Consider the following 26,395-nt stretch of genomic DNA (forward strand, 5'->3'; position numbering starts at 1 on the left):
TGATTAAACACATCAAGGCCAAAATATATACACACATAATTTGTTGACACACTATAACATTCAAATGTGTTACAGAAACAGTACATCTAAAATAATAATAAATTGAGCATTTATTGCAGTGGATCTTAAAGGGCCATGACACCCCCCTCTTTCGATTCAAGTCTACCTCAGAATTTTTTCAAAAAGTGCATCCTAATGGGCGTGCAGCTCCGCGATCAGAGGCAGGAGTGGGCGTGGTCAGCAGAGCAGGGGAGAAGGAGGGGAGCGGACAACTGTTGTCAGCCGGCTTACAAAATGAGACACAAACTGTGAGGAGACTCATGATTTTTCAGTAATTTATTTTCTTGTCGGCTTGGTCCCTTTATTAATCTGGGGTCGCCACAGCAGAATGAACCGCCAATTTATCCAACACATTTTTACGCAGCATATGCCCTTCCAGCAGCAACCCATCTCTGGGAAACATCCACACACACTCATTCACACACATTCATACAATACAGACAATTTAGCCTACCCAATTCACCTGTACCACATGTCTTTGGACTGTTTGGGAAACCGGAGCACCCAGAGGAAACCCACGTGATTACAGGGAGAACATGCAAACTCTACACAGAAACGAGGATCGACCCATTGACTTTCTTGCTGTGATGCGACAGTACTACCTACTGCGCCACATGATTTTATAGTTTGCAAAGTTCAAATGCAAAGAAATAAACAGTAATTTAATGCCCTGCTTCATTGGTTGTTCGTAATTTCATACACACAACCACAATTTATATAATCATAAAGATAATCTTGTTTATATAAACACTAATGAGGACTTCTATTTCAATCCCCGGGTCTGAATGCAGACTCAGTGCCGCAGGTCTCTTGTCTTGCACATTTCAACCATTAGCCCTGTTGGTAATCTAGAGGATTTAGGCAAACACAGCAGCACAACGATGTGTCTAAATGTGAACGAACTCCACTGATAAAAGACAACGTCCGCCATTCTTCAATTCTCATGCTCTCCAGACAAAAATGCTTGCTGCACACAAACAGCTTTGCTGGATCGGCCCTGAAAGCATTGCGGGGAAAAACATGCAACACAAACCCCGTGGATCATGGAAACAAACACATACAACCCTTCATGAACAGCTAAATACTGTGTGCCGTGGGTCCGTGGACACGGTTTCATCCAGTCATCAAGATAGGATCTAACAGCTTGGCACTGGCAGCCTTCCCTTTGAAAAGCACACGCAGTCATGAATAATCAAGAACCAGGCTCGTCTCATAGGATAAGAAAAATCAGCTATGAATAATAATGAGAAACCGACCGTCATTTTTGCACTTGCAGTTTCGCGCTACGTCACCGATTTTGATCCCGCCCCAATAATCATTTTAAACCTGGAATCTGAAATTAACTGAAAAAAGCTCAAAATTATTCAGTTTACTCCACTGTTACAGCTAACAGGTGCTAACATTGTCTAAACAGATGCTCAACACACACAACTCTGTTAAAATCTCAAAAAAAGTACTCAAGAGTTTCTTGAATCTTTAAAGGAACACCGCTTTTAATGAAAATAGGCACCCCCTAGTAGGGTTGGACACTTTGCTGGTACTATGGTAGCATCGTGCTAATATGGCTCCAAAATATAGGTGGTACATTTTTGACCACTTTATATAGCCAAATTTTCTCTTTGTGTAATGAATTTTGTTTGGTATAATTTGCATTTTTATTTTAATGTATTTTTTTGTTGGTCAGTTATCTACAAAATAAACAAAAAGAACTGATGCATTTTAGGTGTAGTGATGTGCAAATAGTTTTTTCAATAATAAGGGAATTATGAATTCAATTCAAGTAGACCTATTATAACATATAAAATATAGTATTTCTGACAAATTTCTTTATTTCATAGATTTGAGTTATGAATTACAGTTTTGCAATACTACTATCACGATATATCAGTTGGTATAGTATCATAATGTGAATTAACTGTATCGTGACAACCCTACCACTTAAAGTTAAACAGTTTTATCATTTTTAATCCAATCAGATGATCTCCAGTTCTGGCAAGAGCACTTTTAGCTTAGCTTAGCATAGATCATTGAATCCGATTAGATCATTAGCATACCATAAGCAACTTTAGATACTGGACAAAGTAAAATGTGTAAATGTGTACAGTATGTCAAGCACCTGTGTTGACACATGCATCAAATGAAGTATACTTTAGCTGTACAGTATGTATATGCTAAAGTTGACATGCCAAGTTTGATGCTGTAAAACTATAAGCAACAAAAGTGTCTCAACATTGGCCGGCGACCAATCGGCGACTTGTCACGACTCTGTCTCTGCATTAACACAGATGAAAAGCCTTTAGAATGCATTCAGCCACAGTGTATTAGTACTTGTGTTTCTTGGGAATTCAACCCATGACCTTGGTGTTGTTAACACTATAGTGTGTCTGTTGAGCTACAGAAAGTTAAAAATAATCTTATTTTTACTAGTAACAAGAAACATTATAAATGCATTTCTTCATAAATTCTTCATGAAAATACTTAAATGGTTTAGAAATATTTTAATAAGAACTCAAAGACATGACTAGTTCACAATTCTATGTACATAAATAATTGAATGGTGTAGTCTTGTGGTATTTTGTTAGAAATTGTGGGTAAGATGACACATACAAGCTTTATTTCTTAGTTCTGTGTAGAGTTTAGACTCTTGGGTTTAGTGTATTGAGGTATTACAGATAAACAAAACAGCCCATTTAAAACAATCCAGAAAAAAAAAAACTCTCTTCTAAAGAAACCCCAGCAGTCCTAAGAGAGAAACTAGGAAGAGAGCAAGGGGGAGGGAAGCAGAAATTAATAAATGACTTTTGGTTATTAGATGTGAAAGGGGGTTCTGAGCCCCTCTCTAATTATCTCTGCTCAGTTTGGAGCCCAAACTGGGGAATTTCAGCCAGGCCCATTAAATCTACCTGATTACGGTCTCTCATCAGCCGTGCCATTAGGATTTACACATTAAGTGTATGTGAGGGGCATAGTTAAACTTCTTAAAATTAAACCCTGCATTCCTCATGTAGATGTGCATTCTCTTAAAGGGATAGCACAATAAAAAAATGAACATTTTTATATATGTTTTTTATTTTATTGAATAATTGTTTATTTAATATAATTTCTAATCTTTTAAATGTAATGAAACTGAATAGAGATTTCAAAGCAGCAAACTGTAAGAGTACCATAAACGTGGTTTGTAACACTAGGCCTCATCTTTGACTCCTCTTTGTCCAATATTAGGGCTATTCACACTGCTCTTAACCCTGGGTTATCATCAATCTAAACACTGCTTTTAACCCCAGATATAGGAATGTTTTACACTTGTCGTTTAGAATTGAAAGCATCACCCCATTTTACCCAAGGTTATGATATCTTGTTAAATAGCAGTGTTAGCACCACTTTTGCATCATTAATGTGGAATTGCAAGGCCAGCCATTTACAGTGTGAAATGTTCTGTTATTTGAATGTTATGGATAGATGGATAGCAACTGACAGTCCATTACTTGCCTTGTATGTGCATGCTTTGGACAGTCACAGAACATGTGTGTTGCCTGTTAAGTCACAGCAAGAAGGTCCCTGGTTGGAGCCTCTACTGAGACAGGAAGTTTGTCAGGAAGGGTTTCCTGAAGGACATGCAGGTTAGGCAAATTGGAGAGTCAGAATTGTCCATGCATGTTAGAGGCATCTCTCCAGGGTGGCTTCCCCTGCCTCTGGCCGAAGAAACTGGGATAGGTTCCAGCCCTATGACTCAAGAAGGTTGTAGAACAATAGAGAGAAAAATATTGTGTGCATGGTACCCGTTTCCTGTCCTGCTTGTGTAATACTTAAATGGGTTACATGACGCCTTTTGAAAATATGTAACAAGTCTCTGGTGTCCCCAGATTGTCTGTGAAGTTTCATCTACAGTACCCTACAGGTCATTTATTATATAATGTGCAATTTGCTACATTTTGTGTGATCAAAAATGCTTCATTTTTAAGCATGTAAGCCTGCTCCCCACCTTCCTTTTCCAAAAGTGCAAAAATTGAAGTGTTTTATTAGTTTATTACTTTTTATTAGTTTGTACTTTTAAGAAACTCTGTATCTCTTTAAGTCCTTAAACAATCACACTAGCACCTTTCACACATACAGACCTTTCCAGAAAATTACTGACAAATTTCCGGAAAGGGATCATGTGTGAACAGGCCCATTTTCACACCGTTAAATGCATTCCAATAATTTTCCAGAAAGAGAAGTTGTAACGTTACCGGTAATTAGCCAGAATGCATCACTGTGTGAGAAAGAGCGCATTCACACTTAGAACGCGCTGACGTGTAACGCATTCACATCCACTCTGTTTATAAAATTAAGTGCCTTTGAATATTTGTCCAAACACATTTAGCTGCTTGTTGTTGGTCAGATAACATTTCTATGTTCCTTGTTAATGCCAACTGTGTAAAAATTCTTTATAAAACGCTTATGATAAACTGTTTGTTTACATTCAAGCTGTAATTTAGTTGCTTGACGCATGTGCACGTGAAGCAGCCGTTGAGCGCCAACACACACACACACATATATTATAAACTTCTCAACAAGCAAAAGTGTTCCTTTATATGTATTTATGGAAGTTTTTCACAATACTTATCCATCCACAGAATTTGTAATGTAGTCAAATGTGTACACATTTAGCTGCGGTTCGCGCTTCTGCCTATGTATGTCTCTGGGACAAAGCAGCTGCTTGAATGCTGAAGCTTTAAATAAATGTGTAACCATCAACAAAAGATATTTAGAGGTAATTTCTGGTTAACGGTGTCAGAATTTACCAGTATCATGGAATTGATATGTGAACGGTCTTTTCCAGAATAATTCCAGAATGTCTTTTCCTGTGTAAATAGCCTTTTTTTTATGGGTGAAGTCATTCTGAAAATTTTCCAAATATTTAAAGCTATCACTGTGTAATAGGGGCTACTATCTAGTATAATAATAATATCACAGAGCTTAGCATGAATTGTCACTTTTTAAGACAAATAAGTGGCATAATGCGGGGATTTTTTCATAGTAGCGTAGAAACTGTATGTGAGGGTAAGCATAATCAAGGAGTTTTCAATAGGCCTTCATATTTAGAGTCCATTAATGAGTGACTTTGAGTTGTGTAACTTTGCATATATTATATATAAAGATCTTATATGTAAACAAAAACATCTTCTGTACATAACTCACACACAAAAAAAACAAAAAACATGTGACCTCTTAAATAAATCATCAAAGGTGTTTTGTGAATAAAATGCATTGTGAAGGTAAAGGGGGTGGGGGGACTATTATGTTCATATTATTTGCTCTCCACTAATGCTTCTTGACTTGTATAATAGATAAGTGTAATATTATTTAAAATTACATTTCACTGAAGAAAGAAAGTCATGCAGGATTGACATGAGAAAAAGGAAACAATTATGACCAAATATTTAAAAAAAAATGTCCCTTTAAGTTTCAGTTTCATAAAGGGGATTGGATTTGAGAGGTCTGTCATGTGTTCATGCTGAGTCTTGCACAGGGCCGCAGCTCTTGCTAGGTGTGCCCGCAGTGAAGATTATCTGCAGTGTCAGGAGCACCAAGACAGTAAAGGACAAACCCGGGAAGATGAACCTCTCACTGTTTTCTGTTTTCCTTTCATTCCAATGCAGGCTTGATTTTACCTCCATCTGTCAGTCTCTCTATGTTTTTGCACATTGCCAGTTTATTTCAAATTCTCTCCTTTCCTCTGTCACTCCATTGACCCGTCCCTCTCTGTGTTTTGGGTAGGGGACAGCTGGCACTGCTACAACACTGGCTTTTCCAAGTAGGGGGGGTACAGGGGAGGGATTGTTGCTATGGCAATGCCAGGCCTTGTGCCGGCATGGGGAGCAGCTCGTGCCGCGTCTTAGCAGGATAATCCATTGTAATCCCACAGAGGGGAGTCCGACACACACACACACAATTGTGCCGCACACACACACACACTCCCTGCAGGGCTGCTGGGGAAGTAGAAGTGAAAGAATTAGCATCTGTTACCGCTTGTGCTCAGGTCAGCTCCACTGAGGCTTGGAGAAAAGCAGGCTGACAGAAGCTTTTGGGCCTCATGTGAATAAAAAATGAGACCCTCCTCATATAAAATTAGTCACATAAGTGCTGTATGACCAGTTTGACTTCCTATCAGGTTCTCATACTGTCCTGTCACAGTGTTCATAAAGACACAATTCTGTCATTATGAGTGGAAACCTTATGGGAATGGAAACACAATTTGATTATGTATTAGCTTACTTCATTTTATGCGTTAAGCACTGGCAGACATGATATGAAGGTAAGCTTCCAAGCGATTTAGAAACAAGTAGAAAATAGTGAATTTTCCATGAATTTTTATTTTTGTACAAGCCCTTAAAACAACATTTGGGCTCTATTTTAACGTTCTAGGCGCAAAGTCTAAAGCGCATGGTGCAAAAGGATTAAGGGCATGTCCGAATGTACTTTTGCTATTTTAAGGACGGAAAAAAATGTTTTTAGCCCCAGTGCGTGGTCTAACAGGGTTGTGCTTATTCTCCTAATAAGTTATGGGTGTGTTTTGAGCACAACGTGCATTAAACCAATCAGTGTCAGCTCACATTCCCTTTAAGAATCAGTTGCGTCGCACAATGGCGCATTTGATATTTACATGGCAGACTTTGTAAGATGAAAAACTAAATGCTTGAGTAGTGAGAAAATAGTTAAATAGACCACCTGCAGCACGAGGATAAAGAACAAGCCTCCTCCATTTTGCCTCTTTACTTTCTCTTTATAATACTCTTTACTCCTTTACTTTCGTGGATAAGGAAACAATGGTGTACGCACTCAACTGAAGACATTCATTAGCCTATATATTTAATTTTGCTTGTTAAGCACAAATATTTGGTTTAAAACTATTTCTAAATCAGTTTGAATTTCCAGCGAACAAATAAATAAACAATAATAATGGAATGTGGTCAAAAAACAGAGTTATATCCAAACACACGTCCAATTTTTTTGCCCCATATGGTGACGCATACGTCTCTAAAATGTGGACAAATCTAAACTTGTTTTTATATCATAAATCATTGTTTTTCATATATTAAATAATACTGCTAATAATAATAACATTATACAAAAGCAAATTGTCATGAATAAACTGAAAAAAGCCCCCTGAGATGAAGGCATGAAGGCAGTGGTTTTTAAATCTATGTAGTAAATAATAATTTTTCTATTATTTTAATCCTTTAGCCCACAATGCACCTATACACACCTCCTTTACAGAATGACACAACCATGAGTCCACAAAACAGGGCAAATGGATTTACTATTTAAACAACGTGGTGCAAAACGTATAAATTAGGGTTTCGCTGGTCTGAAAATGGCAACAAATTGCACCAAACACATCTTGCATCTTATTGTGCCGGATGTCTGATAGGGCCTATTACTTCTTGAAATTGCCTTTTAATGTGTAGTAGAAGTCACATGATTTGAAATCAGACAAAATATAGCAAAGATTTTTTTTTTCGACTTTTGGTGACAGTAAATGAGGGTTTTTTAACTGCACATAATAGAAAAATAGTACATATTGCTTGTGTATAAATACTATACACACTGTATCAGAACAAAGCTGGTTGAAAACTTTAATTGTGTCTAAAATTTAGGTTTACAAGTTTAGAAAATGTAAGTTTGATCAGTATGGTTCATTGCTGTTTTGGACTCTGTTTGACTTTGTATGCACAGATAAAATAGGTGTAAATGATTTTATATCTTTTGATCAAAAGTCATTTTTTATTGTTATCGCTCATAATTGTGACTGTTGTTGGCTGTACAAGGTTTGTGTGTACTGTCCATTAGGAATAATTATAAATTTTGACAGAAAGTACCAAGAATTTAGAGTTTTTATGAAGCTAAAGGCACATGAAACATTCCTTTCGTTCTCTGTGCTCAGATCTGCCAAATGCATGGATAATAGTTAATACAATCAATTACATACCTTTTGTGCACATTTTGTTAAAAAAAAAAACCTCTTTCTTTCCCCCTTTTAAGTGACAAAGAAAGAAAATTATATGAAATGTCCACGTGTCCTTGCTGCTCTGACCAAAGCTCCTTTAATGCACTTCATAATTAGACTTCCGAACATCTCAGTAGGAATTTCCAGAAAAACTCCTGCCGAGTTACTGCTTAGTTAAACTCAGTAAAACGTCAGAAAAGAATAAGTGCCTGAATATTATAAAACTACTGTGGTTTTACTTGAGCAGAAAGTCTGAGCTTTAGCCTTCACACTGGTCATTTCAGCATAACGTCCATAAAATATACAATCTTAATTGCATTTCTTTCTTACACACCTACAGTGAGATATTATGCTGGAATGCATATATTCATGAACATACTGTATATTATTTGGAAAAACAGACATTCTTATGCATGAATATATACATGGATAAGTGTGCGCGGGTGTAAAGAGCTCTGTTCTTTGTCCAAGTGTGTGTGCGAATGAATCAGTGTATTATATGATTGTGACAAATGGAATCCGAGTCACGCCGTGTGTAGTCTCATGGTCTCATAAATTGACCATTGAGTGAGACGTTTGTGTATTTTTTTTCTGCGTGCATTTTGATTTGTTAACATACAGTGACCCTGAAAGTTCTTTGGACATGCTTAGACATCATTTCATTCAATCTGGAAAGATTTTTTTCTTACAGTAACGTTTAAATAAGAGCATATTTTATTGACATTTTTAAATTTCTTTTTTGAACTCCTGAATTTTCAGTGTGTGCGTTCCTAAAGGCATTTCACCATGTGTGTTGAAGCGTGTTTGGTGTGACTTTTGGCATGCTCATATGTGCACGTGAACGCGTGTGCATGTGTGAAGGCCCACATGGTTAAGTAGTATTTTTAGCTCTGTGATTCATGCTTTAGTTGTTCTGATGTGGTGGAATAAAGATGATTTGGTGAACTAGATGTTTGTGTGGCCCGCTGTCCCCTATACACACACTGCAGGAGCCACAGGCTACGCTCTGTACATGACATACTGTAATTTAATTCATTGCCCCATTCCTGCATTAAAGAAACAATTCCCTTAATTAATGCCATGCTTTCTCTGTAGCGTTTATTCAAATCAATGTTCTCCGACTGCACTACAATGAAAACATTGATTTATGCCGACTCCTGTAAAATATGAAATCGCTGTTGTAGATTAAATCATATTGATTAAAATGTTTGTGCTTAATCCTGAGAAGTGTCAGTGTTTAGTCCAAGTAAAGGTTGATTTATGGCTCGTTTTAATTAACAAGTTGTTCTTACAAACGGTGTAGAGAAGTGCTTATTTCTTTGATTGGATAAGAGTAAGACTTAAGCTGTTTTCAGAGGCCAAAAATCTTTTCTAATGGCCACGGACAGCAGAAAGACACAGATAATTGAATATACTCTTTATGCTCTGTTCCAAAACATATAGGCAACTCACCAAGACTAAATCCCATCTTAATAGACCGTCTTAAAGGGATAGAAAAATGAACACCCAAAAATGAAAATGACCTTATCATTTACTCTCCCTCATGTGATTTTAAAGCCTTTATGAGTTTCTTCTGTTGAACACAAAAAAAAAAGATATTATAAAAAACTTTGGTTTCTGGCACGCATCGACTTCCATATCCGGAACAAAAAACATTCCAAAAAATATTTGTAAAATTCTGCATTGATATTAGGGTTGGGTCCATAAATTGTGCCATCGTCCATCACTGATGGCCAATAGACATCACGGTGCTTAGCCTGCCCCTCCCTGCCCTGTAGAAAACGATACATGTCCACACTGGCGTTTCATCTAGCATTTCAGAAAAGATCTCCGTCCACACTATACTGCTGTAAATGCACACCACGTGACCCCATTCACACACACATACACTCTGGCATGAGCTGCAGCATATGAGCACGTCTGAGCTCTAAGCAGTCAGAGGGTGCTTTGAGCATTAAACCACAGAGAGCAGTGCACGTCAGACAGTTTATCGAGGATGTACCGCTGGATTGCGCCTCACTATTGTTGTTAAATGTGATATTTAATTAATCTTTTTTCTATCTAACAACTCTTCTGTCTTTTGAATCAATCAGGTAATGTGTCAGCTTAAGTACACTGCTTCAATCTTTCGCTTTTGAGCTTGTACTTAGTCATTTATGCGAAACCCTCAGATACTGTTGGTTGGTTCTTGTTTGTTGGGCACTTTTTTTACCAACCAAGTTTGTCGTCGCTATTATAATGACACAGATCACTTTGCCTATTTATGTCAGAGTCCTGCAGAAAAAGTCATTGACAGGTGGTCATTTGTGTGTAACTTATCTTTATTTATTTATGATTTGGTTATGGGTAAAACAGACTATGCGGGTCAGGTAGTTGGAACGGTAGACCACAAATAATTAATTTGTTATGAATTAATTAAATATTCATAAATAATTAATTCATCGCCACCTATGACGACAATGTCATCGTCCATCACTTTGTTTCACATTAGACATTGTAAGATGTCAAATTAATCAACATTACCCAACCCTAACTGACATGAAACCTACCTTGTGTCGAACATTATAGCAATGTGCTCTATCAAAAGACCTAATCATGCTAAAACATGTTAGCAATGTTTTAAAACATTCCAGCTGTGGGTAAAAGCATGCATGCAGACCTGCTTTATACTCACCTACTACTATATACTACATTTAATCATTTCATAAATTTAGTCAATGCACTTAAAGCCCTGGTATACTTCAAATTAGGTTCTTTTTCCTTTTCATTTGTGGGCAAAAAGATGTTTGAAAAGGCTGGGTGATGGTCATAATGTTTTCAAACTTTCTGACACTCCCGTGCTGCAGTAGGTGGAGTTATAAAGGTGTTATGCTGCAAACACACAGTTTTATAAAGAACAAAAGAACAGTTTTATAAATATCTGTCAACCTTTAGCATATCAGACGACAAGCACCACATCCTTACATTGTTTTCTATGTGTCGTGAGCAGACACCAAATGGAACGATGTTTAGAACTGTATAAGACGTGGTGCTCTTCTCATCAGTCTTTAAAATCTTTCCACGAGTGATTTTACAGGTGCGGATACATCTGTACTAGCTCTGCTACACGATACTCCAGCTTTTGTATGTTGCTAACTTGGTGATTTTGTGTCGAATGTTTTTCCTCTGTCCGACCTCCGACCTCTGAGACACGAATCACATCAAAGAAGGCTGAGTTTTACCCCCCAACTGCGTGATTGCTACAGACCATTTGTAGCTCAAAGATGTTTAGGAGCCAAAATTAAAGATCCTCTTAACTTAAAATAAAGTTTTTATATAAGCAAATAAGATATCTAGATATTTAGATTTCTTAGATGAACATATCTTAGTTTTTAGATATCCATAAGCTAGTGTGCACCAAAACAGTGACAAAATTTGGATTTAGGGAAATTTAAAAACGTATAACATAAAATCATTTATAGCAAATAAACATGAAAAGCTTGTAGTTTGTCACTTCTGCCTAATGGATCATCGGTTTTATTCACATCACCTCATACTACAGCTTCTCATCAAATCATGATGACCAATCAAATGCTCTCTACTATCTGACATGCCCCGCCCCTTTCAATATGCTTCACATTTGATGCGCCTTCACTGGCAGAGTGGTGATCAAACAAAGCTCTTTTGGCTGTTTTTTAAAAAGGGAAGAAGATACACTATGTCCCACCCTCTCTTTATGTTTCGGTTGAGATTACATCAAACATTTAAAGATTCACATTTCAAAGCACTTCACGGGACCTTTAATTCTCCAGAAAGGAGTTGTTTTGGTGAGCTATTTTTAATTGGTTAAACAAACTCAAAATGAACTTTGTTTGGCTGGATTTTATTTAAACTTGCATCATTTCATTACCCGTTTTTGTGTCTGTGTTTCTTAAGGAAGTATTTTATGATGAGTCTGTTGACAGTTGGTGGCTGATTCTGCACTTTATTCTCCTAAACCCCTGGAGAATCATGGGTGTAGCATTGATTGACTGTCTGTGCAGCATCTTCAACTCAACAAGCCTGCTTTCAATCAGCATGTTTGTGTGTGTGTGTGCCCTTCTGCCTGTTAGACCCTTGCCCTCTTAAACACACACGCGCTCCAGTGTTGTCCTGTCCCCTGTGCACTAAATGCCCCAATGAATCACTGTGACATTCAGAGCAGCCGGACCGCGCTGTCAGCTCGTTCTCTTTCACTTCCTGTGTCTCCGCTCGGGATGAGGCGAGGAGGGGTGGAGAGCGCACAGTGCAGGGTGGGTCTCTATTGTGCAGATGTGAGAGGCAGAGGTCAAGGTGGAACTAGAGGGATGGAAAAGTTGAGTAATGGAGTTTTCTGTCCTTCACATCAGCTTTCATTTAGAGAAAATATCTAAAACTATGTTTACAAGAAATATTAAAATTGTGATCCCATCGGCACCAATAGCCTGGTGGTTAGGTGATCTGACAAATAGCACCATGATATCCTGTCTGCAGCTTCCACTGTTCTATTCCAATAAAAGGTGAAAAAAAAATTTAATTAATTAATTAAATTGTGGTCTTGAACCATAAATCAGTCATAAGTGAAATCTGGAATCTGAGGGTTGAATAAAAAATCTAAATACATAGAAAATCATTTTTAAAGTTGAACAACTTATTTTCTTAGCAATGCACAATACTAATCAAAAAGTTAGTGGGCCCACACAGAATCTGTGCGTGCAGAAATGCGCAGATTTCAGCAGATTTTCAGCCCATCATTGAGTCTATTTATTTACTTGTGTAAATGTGTGTAAATGTATAATAATTCAGTTTTTAAATTAATTTCAGTAATATTATTGACTAATATGAAAATGTTAATATGATTTATTTACAATAAAGTTTGTAAAGTAATATTTTCTACCTTTAAATAAATATATTATATGATAGACTTGCTTTGTTTACCAAATAAGTGGATCTAGATGAATTTGAATTGTAAATATTAAATAAAAGTTAAAAAGCTACTATTTTTAATTACATATATTACATTTTAGTTACGATTTTCCCAAAATAATTCTGCATAAATCTGCAGATTTTTTAATTTTTTTTTTACAAAATTAAAAAAAAAATGTCTGCAGATTCTGTCTGGCCCTAGTTATTATATATTTACAGTAGGACATTTACAACATATCGTCAAGGAACATGTTCTACTCTATTCTATTTTATATTGTATAGATATTTGGGGATGAAAGTGAAATCAATCATCTTTACCCATACAGTGTGTTTTTGGATACTGCCAGATACATATAAATTACAAAAGAATGATCAATTTCAGACAGCAATATATATATATCATCGGGTAAAATTGTATATATATATATATATATATATATATAATTTTACCCGATGATATGAATATCTCTATTTGGAAAGATCTTATCATTTTAGGTTGATTAGAATGATTCTGTAGGCATTTATTATAATGATGATGATGAAGCCCTTATTTGTCACATACACTTTTACATGTAGCGAAATTGGACCCCCGACCATACACAAACATCACACATTTCCATACACAAACATCACACATTTCCATACACAAACATCACACATTTCAGATGACAAAATTTCTTTGTTTATTAGATTTCATAAAAAGATACAATTGAAATAAACAGGGTTTTATTATTTTTTGAGTCTAACAGTATTTGAAATATATACAGTAATTGAAAAATCACTTACTAATGGTACAATTCCTTATAGCTGAATGCTTTTAAAGCCCTCATACAGTCACAGGCCTCAATCACATACAAATTAATAAATAAATTCCAGAATCCAACATTGGATATCCTCCGATGTGACTATTGGGAATGATCACATTGCGAGATCGATGCTAAAACGATATGTTGTGCAGCCCTAATATTTATCTATTTTTAATTAATTAAATAAAACAACTAATTAACTAATAACATTAATTGAAATCGGTATATTTGCATTAACTAAACTTTTTTCCATTAGAATATTTCTCATTTAATTAATTGCATTTATACCCATTTATAGTAATTATTTGGAAATTTAGCAATTTCAGAGTAAAACAGTTTCGTCAGTTTCTTCAGTTGACATTGCAGATTTATTTAATATTGAACCACAGCACTAAAGTCATGTAAGTTGTGTGAAAAATCCTCAAGTGGTAGACACAAACGGCAGATTGTGTGTGTATGTGGTGAATGAGATCGTGTTGGACTGCAGTGGGGGATCTGACTGACAGACTCTGGCTTATCGGAGGAGCACACTAATTGGAGGTCATCCGCATGAATTAAAAAAGCAGTCAATTACACTGCAAGGAGAGAGCGGAGCATCTCTCATTCCCTCCCGCGTGCTGCCACCCTGTTTAGACAGCATGTACATACGTGTGTGCTATTCAGGATGTATGCAGTCTCTGCTCTGTGTCGATCACTGCGGCTCCTGATGAAATGTTTGTGTTACGGCGACTCCTCTCAGGCCCTGCTGTGTGCACTGGATCATTACGCCTGATTGGTCGTTACTGTGAGTCTGAGACAGGAAGCACAGCGGTGCTATCGACTGTTGTGCCTGCACCCCTCTGTGTGTCTGTGTGTGTCACATGCAAACACACACACCTGCTCGAGTAATTGCACAAATAAACATAGACACAATCAGCGACCCACAGACATGTAGATATTAATGTACTGTATTAAAGCAAGACACTGCGGGCAAGCACATGTTTTGTTTTTTTTTTCTATCGTATGTAAAGATAACTGAATATACACTGCTACAGGGATAGTTCACACAAAATGTATTCTCTATTAAATGTGTAATTTCTAAATATATATGTACTTGTAATACAAATTCGTCCTTCAAAACAAGCTGTCGGACATAGGAACTCTATCTTCAAGTTTACATGCTCAAAGAAAACACTCTGCATCAAACAAAACTCAAGCACATGCACAGAACAATATTTAATGTAAATGCAAATGTAAATATTATCCCATTTGATTTTTGAGAGTTGTAGTGAGTTCTTATTCACCTTATTCTCAGCTGTCAAGCGGGCGCTGCCATTTGAATCTTTTTGTCTCGCGACTTCCGGTCACATTCACTTCCATTCATTTTTGACGTTAACAACTGCTCGTTACGCTGCTTGATGTTGCAATTTAATATTTTCTTATTATAATATGCTACTTGGTCTGTGTAGTCATGCAAACATTTGTTTGTTGAGCAAGTAGTTTGGCCATTTTCTGCCGTTTATTATTCCTAGTCATTTCTCCCATAGGCGACTGAATCGGAAGTTCTAAGACAATCGCGAAAACAGGCGCACTTCCGCATTTTAGAATAAGGTCAATACACCCATGATTGATCACACGCTCAACAGAACAGGCTGCGATTGGCTCTGGTGCTGTTCAGCATACAGTAAAGCCAACACTGATGTTAAACAGCCTCAGCGATCAGCTGATCCATTATAGATGGCGACACAGTGGAGGAAACTTGCTCTGCAGACACGCTCGTCTCTGGATCCACAAGTAACGTTATTGTTGTGATAGTCGAGAGGGGAGATAAAACGTTATCTCACGAACACCCCAGCAGGTCAAAGGAACCACAGAGAGAGAGAAAGGCCCAATTCCAGTTTTACCCCTTAGCCCTTCCCCTTGCGTTCACGTGAAGAGATAGGAGTGTCTCTATTCTCTTTTGCTTGAAGGCGTAGGGCTAAGGGGAAGGGCTATATACCCCTTAGAATGGAGATTTTTCTGGACCACATTGAAACCAAGGGGTCAGAAAATTTCCCAGAATACACCAGCCAGCCACAACGACAGCATAGCTGCACCCGAAAGTAAGGAGATCCACAAATTAGTATTTTTTTATCATTATTACAAATTTTTACAACAAACAAGCACATTCTTTAATACATTCTTATCCGCGTTCGTGTTTTACCTACATGCTTTTAAAAAATATTGCTAAAATAAAAACCGCTACATTTTGCGATCTATCATCTATAATAATACCCTCTATATAGCAGTCCCACAACATTCTAACACTCGATGACACTGAAATACCCTGTCAGAAAAGTCTAGTGGCTGGAAATGACCCTTTTACAGTGTCTGCTATAATGCAGGGGTGATAGCGTTCCGGCACCACGCCGGATTTCCGGCGTACTGTGGCTGTGGGGAAAAAAAAATCAGGTTCACGGATATTGATCTGTCATTTCTCTAGATTCACAGAATTCACTCACTGCTGAAAGCGGCGGATTGGTTTTTATTAAGTGCCATTTTGTGTGCTCGTGAGTCATCTTTTGAGTGTAGACGCCATGTAAATAAAAGATTAATTGTGTAATTTAGAGAGCTTTATAAATTATAACGGATCTTTGTGAGATCTCTATGAACTAAGATTAGTGACGCTTTTAGTGATAATAAGAGGAGCGTGCTTTGCACTTTCCAGGCTATAATCCATTCAGAATTTGTATGAAACTTTCGTTTTCGGCACATATACGCTGATATGTTTTGGGAATGACATCTGCATATTTACGCTGGGTTTATTCTCGAAATAACGGTGAAGCAATAGACGGGACAAAAATATATTTCCCCCTTCTCCTTAAACAACTTAGTGTTTCAGCTATGAAAGAGTTCAGTTTTGTATGTAGCCTAATGGCAAAGTGTTTATATTTAGTTTCGTTTTTTATTCAGCTTATTTAGAAAAACGTTTGGAGCATTTTTATTCGTTAAAAATAAGTTTTTTTTTAACGAACAGCGCCCAGCGGAAGACCATCATTGTCTGTTTGATCAGTTTGCCTTCTCAGATCATCACGACTTGCCTAAAATAAAAGATATAAAACAGTTCAAGTATAAAACAATGGTAGCTTAAACGTTAAAGAATGTGTGCTATTAGGCGCATAGTTTGCTTATAAAAAGCTTGCAGGACATCGAGGCGCCAGAGCAATCACTTGCATTTTTTCAGTGGGAGCAATTTAAAGTTATCCGTCATTTTTGCTCACAAAGTACGAGTAATACATCAAAAAACGTTACAGCGTTTTTATAAAATAAAGAAAACCAAAATTATGCGCTTTCCGTCGTCTGGTTTTTGAACAGGAGCGCTTAACAAAATGATTAAAATGTATATGCCTCACAGACATAATAAATATATTTATAGAAAGCTTTAAATTATTACTTAACGAAATAAAACAAATCGAAAACAAAAAAACTCCTTAATGTAATCCGTAAAGATGAATTTCTCTCTAAAGGCGAGTCCAAGAGGAGATTGCCAGTCAGGATCTTTGCGACTCAGAATAAGTTTATTAATAAATAATTATGATATGATCCTTACTCTTTCCTCGACACATTCATTGTTATTTGTTTTTGCCGGTGCTTGGGGCGAGTTTTAGCTTATTGTGTGCGCATGAACGCGGTTTCACAGTAGCAGTTTTAACATGGAGTGACACGACATCTGACGTACAGATGACACTGGCACATGCCACTGAGTGTAGTGACACTTCCGGTGGCAAAACCATATTTAATCATTACGCGACTTTTAACCTAATTTATCGCGTCGCAAGTTAGTTTATTTGCTGAGCTACTCTTTTAATTTAAACGCATTTATTTTATGTATTCGTAGTCATACTTCCGTACGTAATATAGTCATTTGACAGTACATGTCAGTCAAATTTATTGTGGCATGCTTATGTATGGGAGGGGTTACACTTATCTGTTGTACTGTATATTATTGCATCCTGGCAGTTCCTTTGTTCCCTACAATATGGACTTCTCTATGTTTTTAATTCATTCATTTATTTTATTATTTAACTTATTTTCATTTTAAGGTATTTTAAATAATATCCTTTACAAAGTTATAATAAAATGCATGTTGAAAACTCATAACATATATGCATGTAAGATAACAGGTGTCATTTGTCTAATGATTTTTAAATATTAAAGCAAAGAGACTTATAAGATTAAGGTGCTTATAACGTGCTTATACTGACACCTACTGGCACATGTCACAAGATCACTGACATTACTGGAATGTGTCACTGACATTACTGGCATGTGTCACTGACATTACTGGAATGTGTCACTGACATTACTGGCATGTGTCACTGACATTACTGGCATGTGTCTAAAAAGAGCCACTTGACAATAATGATGATCAGGGTTACACATAGGCTGTTAATATATTTGGGCCCAGGGGCCCACAAGTTATGTGTTAAAAGTGCATTGCATACATAGTACCCCCACCCCTACTCACCTCAGGGGCAAGGAAAAAAAGTTCAGGCTCAGGAATTTTTTCCACTATCAGCCCTGTATAATGTTAATGCTGTTTTTTGTGTGTTAACATAGATGAATATGGCCACGGTGTAAATGCAAAGTATAGTTCCGATCTTATCACCACATTAGATCATTATGATAACATAATATATGCCTTCAGTGATTTAATAACAGAACTGGAATAACTACAGCAGTCGCCATCGTCTGATCTCATATGAAGTAAGAGATTGCCATGACATATGATGACGTGTGCAGGTGCTGTAGTGCTTCCCATTTCTTAGGAGTAAATTTTGAAGCCTTTCCCCTTCATGTGTGAAACATTAAACAAAACTAACTATACAACTATAATATAAATTTATATAAATATAACTTTTGACGTTTAAACATAACATTTTTAGATTTAAAAATAATTTGTTCTTTAATTATTGATTTATTCAGTCAGCTGGGGCGGAATGATGTCAGTAAGTAGGATTAAAAGATCATATTTACCTGCAGTGTTCAGTCTTAATGTATTTGACATTGAATAAAGTAGAATGTGGAGATGCAGCAGAATCTAAATAGCCTTTGACTTTACATTGGAAAAACTGGTAGGATTTTACACTAAAATCGGGATGGATGGATGGATGGATGAACAGACGAACGAATGGATGGATGGATGAATGAATGGATGGATAAAGTCCAGGATGTTCAGATGTGCATGTCTGTCAGTATGGCTTGTACTCTGGATGATTAAGGAAAGTGTCCGCAGGAGTGAACTGGACCGGGGCCAGTTGAGTGACATGAGCCGGGGCTAATCATATTTCACGCTTGTCTCACGGTTAAGAGGTTTTATTGGCTGTTATTATTTGCATCAAATGAGAAAGGAGAGCCTGAGGAAGCTGCCACCTGCTTTCAGGGATTCAGATGATGTAAAGACGGTTATCAAAGCCCTTTCTTTTGACAATGACAAAGCATGAGTGTCTGAATGCAGGCTTCTCTGAGCTTGTCTTAATACTACAGTATTGTTATAATAACTCCCTTCAGTCCAGTTATCTCAAAGATTCATTTTGTGTGTACTCATAAAAGTGACAAATGAGTTCTGACCTGCTGGCTCTGGAACTTTGAGCTTAATATTCCCTTTTCTAATTGGTTATCAGATATTTATTGTCTGATCTACTTATAAATGCTGTTTCCTAATTTCATGTATGTTGTTTGCATACAAAATAGCTAAATTGATCTTGTTTTAGTGGAATCATTTAGACTGCAAAACAATGTTTTTTAATAAATGTAATGAGATTTTACTAATAAATTTAGTATTAATGTTATGTATAAATTACTAATTATAAGTTAGAGGTCAAATCCTTTAATTGAGCAAGCATTCACTAAATAGGCTGAATCAATTTCTCCTCACCTGCAGCTGGTGTGTGGTGGTGGTGTGCAGAGACCCACTCATATGATTGTAAAGTGCTATATGTGTACTGCAATTGGCAAATCATTCATTTATTAATCCATTCATGCATTAAATAAATGTCACTAAGGTGACTGTAAATACATTGTATCATGTTTTTTTACAGCCAAACAGCATATTAGAAAACATTCTAAAATAAGTTTGAAGCTATAAATGAAAGAATAAATGAATCAAATAGAATTCAAGTATTTAAAATGATAAAAATTTGTCGGTGGAGGTAGTTTGGTGGTCAGTGTGTCGACATGCAGTATAGCATAACTTACTGTAGGTCTGCATGATATTGTAAAAATCAGACCAATATTTTGTTTGGCCACGATATATATTACGATATCAATTTAAATTCACCAGAGGATTTGAACAGATGTTTGGAAAGATTTCATTAACTTAGATCAACTGTTAATGCAGAACTTTTTTTACATTTATTACAATCAAAAGTAAATAAATAAACAGTGCTTTATGGTTTTCTGAGGAGTCTAATAGTATTCAAGCGCAGAAATGAAACAATCAAATGAAAAGCAACGCTGTCATCATTGTATAAATAATGAAAAAAATTATAATATCTTTATCTAGAATTCTTTCCTCAATTATCTAATCCTGCGATGTGACACATTGCGATATCGATGCCCAAACAATACATTGTTCAGCCCTAGCGTAATTTCACTGCGGGATTTCTAAGACCAAATCCCTACTTGAGGATCTTCCCTGCTCCCATCCCTCTATTTCTCTGTCTACATATGCCTTTCTATCATAATTTGGACAAAAATGTATTGTAAGGCAAAATTAATATTTAAATTCTTACACTTTTGCACAATATTTATGTTTTTCCTGTATTTTTTTTGTTCAATTTAAAGTCTGTCTAAATGAGTTAGTCATTAAATCATTCATTCAAATGTTTCTTTCAAAATGACTTATGATTTAAAAATGAAGAACAAATTAATCATTGAATCATTTTCTTAAACGATTTTCTTAAATGAATTCAGGAACCGCACAGTATATTTGTTTGTGTAAATGTTTTGAATATCATATTTGTTTAACGGAGAGGAGACAGAATGATGAAGCCAATTATGATATGGAGATGGTTAGAAGGCCATGATGGACAGAGGCCAGTGGGCAAATTTGGTCTGGATGCCGAGGTTAAACTCCTACTTTTTGAAGGACATCCTGGAATTTTTAACGACCACAGAATGTCAGGTTTATTGTCTTATCCAAATGATGGCACTCACTACGAAGTGTAGAGTCCCCTCACTATACTGGGGTATTAGGGCCCACACATACTGCTGGTTGAGTGCTCCCTGCTTGCCTCACTAACACCACTCTTAAAAATGGTGGATGAGCAGATTCCCCCAAAAAATGTGTAAAGTGCTTTAAGTGTCCAGAAAAGCGCTATATAGATGTAAGGAATTAGAATTATTATTATTATTATTATTATTATTATTATTATTATTGCTATTGCTATTATTATTATCATTATTGTTATTATTATTGTTATTGTTGTTGTTTTATTATTGTTGTTGGTATTATATTAGTGTTGTTGTTGTTATCATTATTATTAATTTATTGTTAATTAATAATTATAATAATAATAATTACTAATAATAGTAATAAAACATCATAGTAAGGATATTTTGTGCTTTCATAATTTCATAATCATTTTATTTATAGTTATAGTTTCAATCTAACTGTATTATAATAGGTTTCATCAGTCAGTGAATGCTTTTAGATCCTCAAGGTGTATTTTTGTTTGTTTTTGTTTTGTTTTTTGTAAAGAGAAAGATAAAATGAGACATTCTCTTAGTGTTAGAACAAAAAATGATGACATCACAGCTGTCAAATATCACACACCCCTAAACACAGAGCGCCAGTGCATCCCCCATTTGTCAGCTGGCTGAAACATACCTGAAAGAAATGCTCCAGCTACAGCCTCAGTCCAGTATCTGCATTTCAAAAGCCTGACTGCTGCAGCCGTTCACCGAGCAGACTCAAGCAAATAGTGTATTCAGCACATCAGTGCACAGGAGACACACGTCCACCGCAGAACACACTCACACATTCATGGACATTACACGAGCAGCTCTCACATCTGTCATTCAAACACCTCTCCTGAAAAAGCAACGACAGAGGGAATAGCAAGAAAAAGTGGGAGTGTGTGTGTGTGTATATGTGGACGCTTTAGAGCTTTTTAGCAGAGCTGGCAGGCATTAGTCCGGCCTTCCTCTCCCTGCATGAATACTCTTTATACTCCAATAAATATGCGGCTGTCTCTGCCACACTCGCCCCCTCCACACACTCCCTCTCACTCTGGGGCTTATTCTTCCATCCGTCTTTCTTTCTGCCCTTCTCCCTTTCCGTACCACCCGGCTTTCCTTCATCGTCCTCCCTCTCCCATCCTCTGCTCCAGTGTCCTCCAGTGATGGTTTCCCCCTCCCCCAATCCTCCTCTCCCTTCCTCCATCCATGTTCACTGCCCCTGACTCTGACCTGCCTCCCGAACTCACTCCACATCACCCCCCTCCCCTCCCGTTGCTCATCCAATCTCCATCCCGGCCCGTGCCCTCGCCTCTACATCCAATCCATCCTGTCCTCCCTCTCTCTATATATTTCTTTCTTTCCTCTCTCTCGCTTTTTCCTGCTGGCACTGTAGGCTGACCCCAATTCTGCCCTCACTGTTGTTTCCCCCTATAGCTGTGTGTAGACATTACAAGTGCGTGTGCATGTCCTTTTTTTCAGCTCTTTGCATTTAGATTTGTCAGCCAGTCATGTTTTTGATGGCTTTTAACACTTAAAGAAGTGTTTAGAATAAAAGATTAAATACTTTAAATTAACATAATGAATATAAGGCTTTTTAAGTATAATTAAATACAAAATTATGACAGTTTATATTTGTATTAGATACAGTTAGTGCACCTTATAGGGGATAGTTCACCCCAAAACTATGTAGGTAAAACTAATTATTGGTGATTCATAAAATAATTGCAAAAAGAACAGTCTGTGCTAGGAACTGAACATTATTTATAACAGGGGTGCCCAAACTTTTTTATATAAAAGGCCAAAACCAAATATCATTAACAGCCCTAGGCCGAAGATAAATATACTAAACTTTTTTACATTAAAGTTGCCATGGGTAATTTCCTAATTTATTTTATAATATTTAAAATGAAAGTCATCCTAAATCGTACTTACTAATGCAGTGTAACTTATGTAATTCTAACTGCAATTGCAATAAAAACATAATCACATTTATAACATTGTGGTGCACACTGCTGACACTGGTCAAGGACAGTCTGCCTTTGCCTTAATTTGCTTACCAAAGTCTCTGCATTTTCCTGACAGTATGCACATTTTAAACTAAATAACAGCATTTAAATTTCACATTTAATTTCAGTTCAAGTAGCTTAAAATTAAAACACACAAATAAAAGGTTACATTACATTTGAACTGAAAATCTCTAAACCATCCCCATCATTCTCTGTCTATTTTCAGATGGGATGAAGGGCCAAATCATGGGTTACCATGAGCCAACTTTGGCCCACGGGCCCTAGTTCGGGTATCTCTGATTAATAACATATGTAAATAAATTCTTTATTACTTCAGTTAGCCAGTTATTTAATCTGTATGTCTTCTAAAATACACTTTTTAAGATTTGTAGTACATTACAAGTGCACATTCAGTAAAATCAAGTGCACTTCTTTTCATAAGGCTATGACACAATATAATGCAATACATATATACATATATTGATTCATTCATTATGCTTTCGGCTTAGTCTCCACAGCGGAATAAACCCCCAACTTATCCAGCAGATGTTTTACACAGTGGATGCCCTTCTAGCTGCAACCTTATACTGGGAAACAACCACACACACTTATTCAAACACATATGCTACGGCCAATTTAGCTTATTCAATTCACCTATAGTGCATGTCTTTGCACTGTGGAGGAAACTAGAGCACCTGAAGGAAACCCACAGCAAACACAGGGAGAACATGCAAACTCCACACAGAAATGTCAACTGACTGGAATCTCGAACCAGTGACTTTCTTGCTGTGAGGCAACAGTGCTAACCACTGAGTCACTGTGTCACCCTACATATAATTAAAAAAAAAGATTTAATGCAATACATGAAGTGTCCATGTCATTGATTAAAAGAGCACTTGTATTTTTGATGTGTGTATCTGGAGTGTGTTTATTTATCGAAGTGTAATCTCATTCATACCCAGGGGCAGATTTAGTGATTTGGGGGCCCTAAGCAATTCCAGCCACGGGGCCCGAAAGTTCTAAAATGCACCTTATTTACTTTAATTTATGTTTTTTAATGGATTAACATCACTCGATCACTTCTTTTCTACATTTTGTCTTAATGCAAATTGATAATAACAACATGTAAAGCATCTTGTGAAACTTTTTAAATGATTTGTTTTCTTAAAATGATTTCACTACTAAAAAGTATATACATTATATAAACTATTTCATTTGTAAAACTAAATCTTTACCTAATTTGACTGCTGGGCTTCTCCATGATTGAGCATGGGGGATACATTTGCGCAGATGTAAAAGCATTAACCTTTTATTTGTTTAGACACTCATCATACAAAATATGATAAACAATGGTGTCATACGTAATTTATATGTATAATTTATACTTCTAGGTATTTAATTGGGGGACCCTCAGATTTCCTGGGCTCACTTATCTTGCTTATTGGTTAAATACGGCCCTGTTCATACCTCCAGCTTGTTAAACTGGACAGTGTAAATAGCACTGTTACTCTATCAGCTGCCATCTGGTAAAACAGACTTCGTATTGCATGCAGATACAGCCTGACTTTCATCTGTGGATGTTACTAGTACTTCCTGTGTAGTACATTAGCATGCTAACATTGTTAGCATGACAAGAAGAAGTCCTGGCAAGGGGAATCATAAAATATGTACGTTAAAAGGGTCATCATCCAAGACAGCAACATATATGTTCTTGGACATTGCAAATATGGAACTGTCTGTGGCAAGGATGCATGGCGCTTTGGCAAAAACTATTACTTCATGGATACATGCAATAACTAATATAAAAGATATGCTATTGTGATTTTTTTCTTTTCATTTTATTTAACCTACTGTATGTGTAAAAGTCCAATGTATCTATCTTTGTTAAAAGTGTTCTTGTAAGAAGTTAAATACAGAGGTAAATTTATTTTAATTTTTTTTACTTTATTTTTATTTTTTATTTTATTTATTTATATGTATTGTAACTTTTTTTTATACAAATTTTTGTCTTTTCTTGTTTTTGGCTCTGATTTGTTTCCTTTTTTGTTTAATTATTTATCATTTTCGCTAAGGGTGAGGTGGGTGTGGTGTGGTATTAATAGAAAATGCAGTTGGTTGCTAACCTTGTCTATAACAATGTGTGCCAGATTATTTCCAACTGTTCAGTAAAAGATTGGTCACATAAAAAAATCCAAGACAGCAACAAATAGTAATCGCACTTGTAGTCAAAAGTTTCCTGTGCAAAAAAAATTGAGCTGTTAGCTATTTGCTTGGAGCAGAATGCATTTAACACACAGTAAAATATGACCAGCAGTTTATTTGTGTGTTAAAATACGTTTTTTTTCCCCCTCAAATAAAACAATTGTAAGTAAACAATTACTTTGTTCATTTGCACAAAGGTTGTAGGAACAAATTGAATTTTGTATTAGTTGTTTGAGGATCTCGATATTTAACGTTTTGGTCATAGCCACCTATTTTTCTGACCAGTAATTGAATGTTTAGGAAGCTAATGATAATATATTTTGGAGAAATTATCCTGATATCCTATCCTATATAATAATGTATTTTATTGTCCAGTGTGTTGTAAAACTAATTTAGCTTAATATTGTGTGTATTTTCAGATGACTCATCTTCTGAAAGTGGTAGTGGCAATGGCATTCGTACACTGACTCCTCCTTCGGTCGGCGCGGCTGGTGTGAATGACAGTACAGGACCAGGATCGGGCTCATACGCAGAGGTTAACGGAAACAGCACCGCAGCACCACTCGACTTCAGCACCACTTCCTCATCCTCATCCTCAGAGGACCAGCAACCCGTCAACCTCAGTGACAGACTGAGTCAGGCTCTGCCCACTGCTGCCGCCATGCTGGCAACCTTTACCCCCGAACACACAGAGGAGCTGCGCAGAAAATACCCCAAATCCACAGAGCTGCGCCTTGACAGAGACATCAGGGACTACAACAACAAGGTACATACATTTGCTTATGCTAAAACGGTGATCAAAATAACATCCATGCTGTTGGTAATCACCTTTCAATGGCATCAGAATTTTTTTTTTATTTAGTAACAACTTTCGACTTTATTATGGATTGACTTCTCATTAATACAGTATCTGCACACTTGCCACTGTTACTTTTCCTTCACCCTTTGCACAAAACATATTGTGAGTTGTTTTGCGCGTACAAAGCCAGTTGAACCAACAGTCGTGAAAGGAGCTCAATTAAGCCTCATTCATTGGTTTAGCTAGTTTGGCAGTGCAGCGTTTTCCATTCAGCTTGAAGAGCAGAAGAGGTTTGAACACTCAGTGCAAGGCTCCGGTCTGAATAGAAACGTTCATTTCATTCCTCCTTTCCACGGTCAACCTTTATTGCTTCCGTCTTCCTTTTTAATTGTATTGTTTTTGTAAAAAA

The 26,395-nt window shown here is 36.6% G+C and overlaps 1 protein-coding gene across 18 annotated transcripts in view; it reads left to right on the forward strand.

The window, feature by feature from the left end:
* The window catches only part of nol4lb (nucleolar protein 4-like b), a 205,818-nt gene that overhangs the window by 167,156 nt on the left and 12,267 nt on the right, over positions 1–26,395 (forward strand). For all 18 annotated transcript variants that reach the window (XM_087306217.1, XM_087306219.1, XM_087306218.1 and 15 more), the window contains one exon: positions 25,607–25,953. In XM_087306217.1, the coding sequence (XP_087162343.1) occupies positions 25,607–25,953 (347 nt within the window). The remainder of the gene's footprint in view (positions 1–25,606; positions 25,954–26,395) is intronic.

Source organism: Danio rerio, chromosome 23 (assembly GCF_052040795.2).
Source record: "Danio rerio strain M-AB ecotype USA chromosome 23, GRCz13ab, whole genome shotgun sequence".
NCBI lineage: Eukaryota > Metazoa > Chordata > Actinopteri > Cypriniformes > Danionidae > Danio > Danio rerio.